Here is an 8,708-nt window from a genome sequence, read left to right on the forward strand (position 1 = left end):
AGAGCAATCTCTGTTTCCGTAGAAAGTTCTAGGAAGAAGGCCCGAGGTTTGGAAGCCCGGAGAGGGGAGCCTCCCTCTTCCTTCTTTCTCGCGTGAAGATTTGACCCTTCTGGGCAAAAGCATCCCAGACCAGGGGCCAGCCATCCGACACCACATTTTCTAAAATGTCTAAAGCTCTTGTAAGCAATATAAGTGCAGGGTGGATGAGTCTGGGGTCCCAGGAAAAGCATGGGACAAACAGGAGGCCCAAAGGAATTGCATGACTGAAAAGTCACCAAAGTTCTCTCTGCTTCACCTACACATGGAGCAGGGAGGATGAGCCTGGCCTCACTTAGCTTGTAACTACCAAGGGTAAAATGGCATGACATGAAGGCACAATGAGAGGACTCAACTGATTCCAACCAGGGCGGGCTGCACAGAGGAGGTGGCGTGTTAGACGGATCTACGTCGATGACTCAGAAGATGATGGGCAGCGAAGAGGAAGAAAGGCCTCACCTGTGGGAAGAGCATGAGCACAGGCTCGGAGTACATCTGTGGCAGAGGGGAATCTGTGGCTGGAGTCCTGGGGCCAGAGCCGTACAGAAGGCCATGGGCTTGGGAAAACAGGCAGGGCCCAGGTGGGGCGTGAGGAGTTGAGACCTGGTTCCTTAGGCTCTGAGAAATGCCCTCAAAACTCTTAAGAGGTAAGGGGTGCACTGAGGCGTGTTTATAGCCCCCCCAGCTGCAGGGTGGAGGTTGGACGGGGAGGGTAGTTTGGAGGCAAGGAAGTGGGGCCAGATCTGGGGGCACAGAGAGCAGGGGCCTAGACTCCAGGGACCCCATAGGAGCCACCTCAGCAGGCAATGGCACTGGGGAGGCCGTGGCTCACGTGGTGGGGTGGGTAAGGTACCCCGCAGAGGGTTAGGGGTTTTACACCTACCGTCCCTGACTTGTCAGAAAGACGACAGGACACGTTAGCTGCCCATAAACCCCAGACTCTCCTCAGAGGCGGGCGGCCGGCCCAGGATCCCCGTTGCTTTTGGGGGACTTGTGATCAGTGTCCCCTATGTGTCCCCAGAATATAGGGACCATGCAGTGAGGGTGCTGGGGGCCAGGCCCAGCTCCAGTGCAGTGGGCAGGTACAACAGTGACCGGCCCCGACCCACCCCGCCCGGTACACACGGCCCGCACTCACAGCTCGGGGAGCAGAGCCTGCCCGGCTGCACGGGCCAGCTCGGGGCGTCGAGCGATGGAAGATGATGAGAAGCCACATGGTGAAGGACCTTGACGCAAGAAGTCAGAGATTCATGCAGGTCCACCAACTGGAAGATGGCGGGTGCCGGTGGGGGGGGCAAGTCAGAGGGCAGAGCTGCGTTCACCAGGGCATCTGCTCCGCCTTCTTGAGGTTCCCGCCTTCCCGGACATGCTGCGACCCAAGCGCTTTGGAGCCTACGATCCCTCGAACGCACCAAGCAAGTTGCCATCTCAGTTCTCAGATGGCTTCCTCTCTTCACCAGGGCGCTGCCCTTCTCCCTAGTGTAGGCCACTCCCCAACCCCGTCACCCCGTCCTCCTGCCCTGCTCGTGGGCACAGCACTTACCGCCATCCTTGGGCACAGAAACTCAGTGCGTGATCTGCCTCTCTTCCTACACCAGCTCCACGAGGGCGGAAACTTGCTCGCAGCTCCCCAGCACCTACCACTGCCTGCACACCCAGGGCACTCGATGGCTATCTGGCGGGCGGATGGATGGATGGACGGACGGATGGGTGAGTGGCTGGGTGGGAGAATGAATGAATGAATGTCCCAAAAGCATTGTACGCTCTAACTCCATTCTGGGATGCAGTGTACAGTTAGATCAGGCTCTGGGCACCTCTGGGTACAACTGACCTTTGGGGCTGGAACATTCTTCGCTGTGGGGGCTGCCCTGTCACTGCAGGAGGTTTAAGGCATCTCTGGACGGTAGGCACCCGCCCGAGTTGTGACAACCCAAACTATCTCCAGACATTGCCAAATGTCTTCCCGGGGTGGGGGTGGGGGTGCAAAATGGCCTCCAGGTGAGAACCGCCGAGTTACATATGCACCTCTCCTGTCAATGAGCGACTCCCGCAGCGCCCTCCCCAAGCCCCCACGGGGAGCAGGCCGCTCCCCAGGTGACCTCTCCGCCCTCGGGAGAGCCACGACGAGGAACCGTAGGCTTCGCTGCTGCCGTTTATTGTTTTATCACATATGTACATTCCACAGGAGACCTGTCCTGCGTCCACCAAGGCCTCGAGCTTCTCACTGGCCGACCCCCAGGCACAGGCCCGAGGCCAAAGCCGGGGCCCTGGGGTGTCAGACGTTCAGCAGGAGGGGCCGGTGCTCCTCCTCGGCGGAGTCGCTGGGAGGGATTTCATAAACGACAAACAGGGAGGAGTACAAGCAGCCCAGGAAGGACACCAGGCTAGAGAAATACATGACCCCGTTGGCGCTGCCCACGGCCGAGGTCAGAGGCCCCAGCACCAGGGAGACCAGAATCTGGGCCAAGAAGTACTGGCAGCTCAGCAGGGAGATGTCCACGCCCATGCCCCGCCTGGTGCCGTCCGCACGGGACCCTGCAAACTGATCCAGAAGGAGAAACCCATCAGCGGGACCCCTGGGCCGCAAGGTGACCCAGCCCCACGTTTCCTGCTGGCCCAGGGGCCCCGAGCGGCCCACGCACGGCAGGCTCACATTTTCCAGCGCCGACGACATGTGCAGGGAGTTCGGCCAAGAGTTGAATAATATTTGTGTTCAGAGAGATGAGAGCAATCAAAAGAATCCGTGACTAACGGGGGCGGAAGGGCTGCGTTCCCACAGGCCCTCCGTCCGGCCTGCAGAGCCCCCGGCCTTGTGCTACCTCTCTCCTGAAAGACAGGCAGCTGCCAGGCTGGCTGGCACTCCGCCGCCCGGCTCGTCCCCTTCCCTAACCTCCGCCGGCCCACCTGCCCGTCACACACCCTGAAATCGCCTCTCACAGTCTCCACGCCTGGCCCTTCGGGCCGCTTTTCCGAGGTGCTCGTGACCTCCAGGGTGGACACGCCACCTTCCCTCCGTGCCAGCCCTGCGCCCCACGGGGGCTTGGTGGTGAAGATGTGCTCTTTGAGCAGCTGCTGCAGGACTGACGCTGGCAGGAGGCGGGGTGGGTCCCCTCGCCCTGCTCCCCAACACAGGCCACCCTCACCCACTGAGGCAGCAGACGGGCGCCACCCCCACGAAGCACAGTGTGTGCACCCCCTGGGGGCCGGCCTCCCTGGCCCCGCATCCAGACGCCGGGGTGGGCCCCTCTGGGATGGTGCCAAGCCCCCGCCCTGGGGACGACTGTGTCCTCGTGGCACCTGCAAGGTGCTCCGTGGGTGCGCCCCGGGTGTGTCCTGGGGAGAGTGTGGGCCCCTGTGTCTAACGCACAGTCGGCAAAGCCACTGCGGGGGTTGGGGGGGGGGTTGGTCACAGGTGAGCCCTGAGCCTGCAACTGAGCAGAGATTGACAAGAATGTGAGCTTCTGGAAGACTCTACGAGCAAGAGGCCCAAGGCTTCCAGGGGTGCTGACCAAATTCAGTTAGGGCGTCCCGGGGCTCCGGGTGTCCCTTCGCTCAGGGTGGGACAGGCTTCCACCAAGAACTGGCCCGTCTGTTTTCCCCAGTCAAGGCGTCTCTGGGGCTGCAGGGGATGGTGGTCGCGCGGGGGGGGGGTGGCCCCAGCCAGCAGGGGTGACACCACCCCCGTCCCCTCCCCACCTTGGTCCCCGAGATGCTGCAGGCACTCACCCGCCAGCCGTCAGAGCCTCTGTCCTCCCCCACCACCACCACCCCGGGGCGGGGGGAGGTACGGTCCTTGTGGCCACTACCTGTCTGTGTGGCCGGGAGTCCGGCAGCTGGCAGGGAAGGGGCCGGGAGGGGCGGCCATGGCTACCACCGCAGGCCCGGGGTCTGGCTCACTGTCGTGTCTGGGGCTCCAGGCAGACGTGACTTTTCACAAAAAACATCGTGCTCAGAGCTGGCCCCAGCTGGGTTCATCAGACATTCCGAACCCCCTAAAACAACTCAGGACGCCTCCTGGGCCGGGCCTGGGGGAGGTGACGGAAGCCCTAAATTAAAAGGGGGGGGTGCGAGAAACCCAGGTATTGAGGTGATCTTTTAATGCAGTATTTTAAAATCTCCAAGTTACTGCAAAAGAATCTTAGATGGGAGCACTGCTGGCCGCAAGAAGGAAGGAAGCCCTGACACGCGCTACAGCGTGGATGCGCCTTGAAAACATGACGCGAGGGAGAGAAGCCAGACACAAAGGCCACCACACGACACGGTTTCGTTTCCATGACACGTCCCGCGACCGGCAAATGTGGAGAGGCACAAAGTGGCTTCGTGGTAGCGGGCGGAAGGATGGCAGAGGGGGACGGCTCATGGGTATAGGGTTTCCCTGGGGGGCGACGAAGATGTTCTGAACTGATCGTGGTGGCAATGGCCCAACTCTGGGGACACACCCCGGGAAATGGGTGAACTGCATGGTTCTGTGCGGTGAACCCTAGCTCGGCCAAGCTGTTAGAGGGAAATCCATGCTGAACAAAACGTCTGAATTGTCTGTAAAGACAGGATCGAGTCTCCTGACTTTTCCTTTTTGCCTCGGCCCCTGCCGCGGCTTGGCCCAGGGCTGCCGCCTACCCTGTCTTTCAAGTTCTGGTCTTCTGTTCACGGTGAAGTTTCGGCACCAGTTCTCTCTTTTTTTTAGAAATACTGCGTTAACCTATTGTTGACCTTGATCCCTGAGTTTTTTGTGTCCCAAGTGAGTGCCTCCCTTGCCTTGCCCGAGCCCCCCGTGCTAACAGGTGACCCCGAAACCTGCCCGAAGGGGACACAAAGGGGTGGGCCTCCCCTTCCTCCCTCCCCGCTGCCCAATCCCTCCACCGCCACCCCGCGAACGGGGCGCCTCCCCGGGCAGCTCCCTGCTCAGGTTTATGCTCTGCTGTCACCAGCTGGACTTTCTTAGGTCTGAACGGGCCCCTCGTTTCCTGCGTGGGGCTGCTCCGGGGGCCATGTCTCAGGTGGGCTTTCTCCAGGCCGCTGGGAGGGGCGAGGCCAGGCCTAACCCCGAGGCACTTACCTTTTTGTTCTGGTAGTAATCGCACAGGAGTGAGTAGGGCAGGGTGCACAGGGTGGAAAATAAAATCCCATAGGTTACGCAGAGGGACAGGAGCACGTAGAGGTTCCGGGACAGGGTAGCGAGCCCGGTCCCCAGGCCAAAGGCCAGGTAGGCGATGAAGTACAGCGTGCGGGTGCTGAGGCGCTCTTCCAGCTTCTCGAGAACAGCTGCGGCCGGAAAGGAACATGAGCGGCACCACGGTGCCCGGTGGCCCCGCGGACTCCATTTCCCTGCGCCGCCTCCCTGGGGCGGGCCCTACCGCGGGCTGGCAGTTCGCCCCAGAGCGGAAGGCCTGGCGGGGGGGGGGGGGGGCGGCTCTGAGGGCACCCGGGCCAGGGTGCTCCAGAGGGGCGGCAGGCCTCGGGGTAGGGGGGCCGCAGGTGAAGGGATCTTGGGCTGAAACGCCGAACAGGCTCGGCGTGCGGGACAGAGAGGCAAAACCAAGCCGGCCGGGAAACGGCTCCTGGGACAAGCCCGGCCCACGGCCTGCCCGGGGGGCCTCCTGGGTTTTATATTCTTAGATGGTTTTTAAAAAAAAAATCAAAAGGTGGGGCGCCCGGGTGGCTCAGTCAGTTAAGCGCCTGCCGTCGGCTCAGGTCATGACCCCAGGGTCCTGGGATCGAGCCCCAGGTCAGGCTCCCTGCTCCGCGGGAAGCCTGCTTCCCCTCTCCCACTGCCCCCCGCCTTGTGCCCTTTCTCCCTATCTCTCTCTCTCTCAAATAAATGGATAAAACCTTAAAAAAAAAAATCAAAGGACACAAGTATTTTGTGACACATGAAAATTACGTGAAATTCCAATTCCCGTCGAACATAATGGAAGTCTTACTGGGACTCGGCCACGCACACTCGTTAGACAGAAGCAGCTCATCCGAGGCGGCTTCCAAGCCACCAGAGTGGTGCCCGGCGGTTCCCCGGAGGCTGTGTGGCCCGCGAGGCCGAAAGCGCCCACCCCCTGGCCCTTGACGGAACCCGGGGGCTGACCCTGAGGTGAAATTTGCTTGTGGCCCCACCAGCACCCAGGATCCCCGCTGGGATGGTAGCCGGCACCCTGCAGGGATCCTGCTCAGCTTCCTGTGTCCCCTGGGCCCCCCACTGCCAACCTCAGGGTCACCTCAGCCTCTGGGCTTGGCTCTCCCCACGTGCCATCCCACCTGCCCCCCACCCCCGTCCTCGCCCGCCCTCCCACCTCTGGACCAGTTGCCACATGAATCCACGTGGGAAGGATGGGGGGGTGGGGGTTGGCAGCAGCACACCTGCCTGGGGGTGACCTCCATGTTTGTCCCGGGGCCCCCCCCTTTGCCCTCCCTCCCGGGCCTGGCCTTTCTGCCCGCTGGCTCTCTCTCGGGTCTGGAGAGACACCCAGTTCCCCCCCCAACCCTCCCTCCCCCGGGCCCAGCACCCGGCCAGCCCCAAGAGGTTGTTCACACAGGGAGGCCACACCCTGTGCAGCCTGTGAAGACGCAGACCTCCCTTCATCCACGCCCCCCCTAAAGCCACACTTCCCATGAGGGGACCCCAACCCCGCTTCTCCCCGGGGGGCGGCGGGTACCTGAGTAGAAGGCAGCGCTGAAGGCGTAGATGCACATCCCCCAGCAGCCCATGGTGACTCCGCTGTTGTATTTCTGATATTCCTCCGACGTGTGCGGGGCTTTGGGGTCTCCCTGAAACACCACCTCACCCATGAAGTCCGTGTAGAAGAGCAGCATCCCCTCAAACGAGAGCCACCCTGGGAGGGGGAAAGGGCGGGTGACCGCTGGTGCCGCCGCGACCCCTGCTTTCGCCAACGGGTGCTTCGACCAATGATCAGAGTTATACACGGTTTTCGTGGATTGGCAACGAAATGAAGAGATGACCTACAGCCTCACCACCCAGAGATCACTTTCCCTCTGTTAAAATTGGGTAGGTTCTTTTTTTTTTTTTTTTAAAGCCAATACACATCCTTATAAACACAGGCTCTGTTGCATGAGAGGTCGTGTTTGGCTCTTTCTCCAAACACTGCGGCCATGAGGAAAGCCAAGCGGTCACTCCTCCTAGCTGCCTCGTCCTGCTCTCCACCAGCCTCTCGGCAAGGGGACAAGAAGATGCCGGTGGAAACACAGCCGCAAGCACGAGGGGATGGCGTGCCACTGAGGGGGACACGCCAGAGGAACACGAAGGGCAAATGTGGATAGAGGAGCATTCTGCTCCAACGCCGATGAAACCGCAGGGTTCCGTACCTTCGACGTCCGTGTCAGTTCCGTCTTCGGTAGAGGAAGGGGGGTGGCATTTGCGGGACCTCTTGAACCCCAATAATTATCATGCACAATCCCTACGCCATTAAGTCTTCCTCAACAGCCCATTTCAATGGCAGCAAAGTACTGCACAAGGTGGACACGCCTTTCATCAATTTAACCCCTTCTTGCATAGCTGGACATGTACGGCCCCCCCAACCCCGCCTCCCAGCGTCTGGCTATTATACATCATGCTGTGATGAGTACCTGGGACATAGATTCTTGGTAACAGTTCTGATTACGTTCTTGCAAAGAATACCAAGTAGGGTCACTGGAATCAAGGTGATGGGCATTTTTAAGATTCTTGCCTGTTGCCAAATTGCCTTCCAGAAAGACATCCTGATTTACATCCCACAGCGTTTGAGAGCCTTAGAGTATCTCAAGTTCTTAATCATCCTCAGAGGCTCAACAACCCGACAGCAAGGAGATACGGAATGGAATGAAATGCGAGCTCGGGCTTTTCCATGGCAACCTGAATGCCAAGGGTCGTGGGCTCAAGGCCAGTGCCAGGCACCCGCGGGCACGTGTGAGCGTCTCTCTGTGTGTCTGTCTCGGCTCTAGGAGTAAGACAGCCTGAGGCCCAAACGGGCTTAAGACACAAGACCCACCAACGGCGTCTGTCACTTAACTGTGAGTGGTCTGAAGAGCTTTCGGGAATGGGAATTCGGACTCTGGGGAGACCAGGTGTCCGGCACGGGGGGCGGGGTGTGCCTCCATCCAGAGCACCTGGCTTACTTTGGGGCTGCCTGGAGGAGGCATCTCTCTGGCCCTTCCTGGAGAAAAGCCCTCCAGGGCAGCCCCACCCCACACCCTGCCCTTGGTGGCATCTAGGGGGTCTAGATGCACGGGAGATGTCCCCCGGGATGGGACGTGGGGCTCTGGGGCGTCCTGGGAGGCCGGCGGAGGAGGGAGCTCCAGGTCAGGGAGCCCCGTCCCCATCACGGCCTCGTCGCAAAGCGAGACCCAGGCTGGGACGCAGACGCGCAGGGAGGTTTGCCGGGAGCTCACCCAAGAAGTGGTTGATGCAAAGATTGCGAAGGGCCTTGGGCATGTGGCAGATGGTGAAGCAGAGGTGCCTCATGGACAGGGGCTGTCCCGCCGGCTCGCCGGAGCCCGCCAGCTCGCTCTCGTACTTCACGCCGTTCAGTAAGATATTTGCCACCTGGAAAGGAAGCTCACACAAAGCTCCTCGTCAGAGCACCGGCCTCCGGCCCTCGAGGGGACGTGTGGATTTTGCTGGGACGACAAAGTGAATCCGAAACACACACACACACACACACACACACACACACACACACACACACACA

General features: G+C 60.6%; 1 protein-coding gene across 7 annotated transcripts in view; it reads right to left on the reverse strand.

Annotated features, from left to right (window-relative positions):
- Positions 1-2,178: 2,178 nt before the first annotated feature.
- Positions 2,179-8,708, reverse strand: part of SLC45A1 (solute carrier family 45 member 1) — a 20,038-nt gene continuing 13,508 nt past the window's right edge. For all 7 annotated transcript variants that reach the window (XM_025857185.2, XM_073903380.1, XM_073903383.1 and 4 more), the window contains 4 exons: positions 8,410-8,563; positions 6,681-6,857; positions 5,093-5,298; positions 2,179-2,578 (listed from right to left, as the gene is read on the reverse strand). In XM_025857185.2, coding sequence (XP_025712970.2) covers positions 2,312-2,578; positions 5,093-5,298; positions 6,681-6,857; positions 8,410-8,563 — 804 coding nt within the window. In that variant the 3' untranslated portion in view covers positions 2,179-2,311. The remainder of the gene's footprint in view (positions 2,579-5,092; positions 5,299-6,680; positions 6,858-8,409; positions 8,564-8,708) is intronic.

This window comes from Callorhinus ursinus, unplaced genomic scaffold, assembly GCF_003265705.2.
Source record: "Callorhinus ursinus isolate GAN/ISIS: 27379988/994484 unplaced genomic scaffold, GSC_fseal_2.0 scaffold18, whole genome shotgun sequence".
Classification (NCBI taxonomy): Eukaryota; Metazoa; Chordata; class Mammalia; order Carnivora; family Otariidae; genus Callorhinus; species Callorhinus ursinus.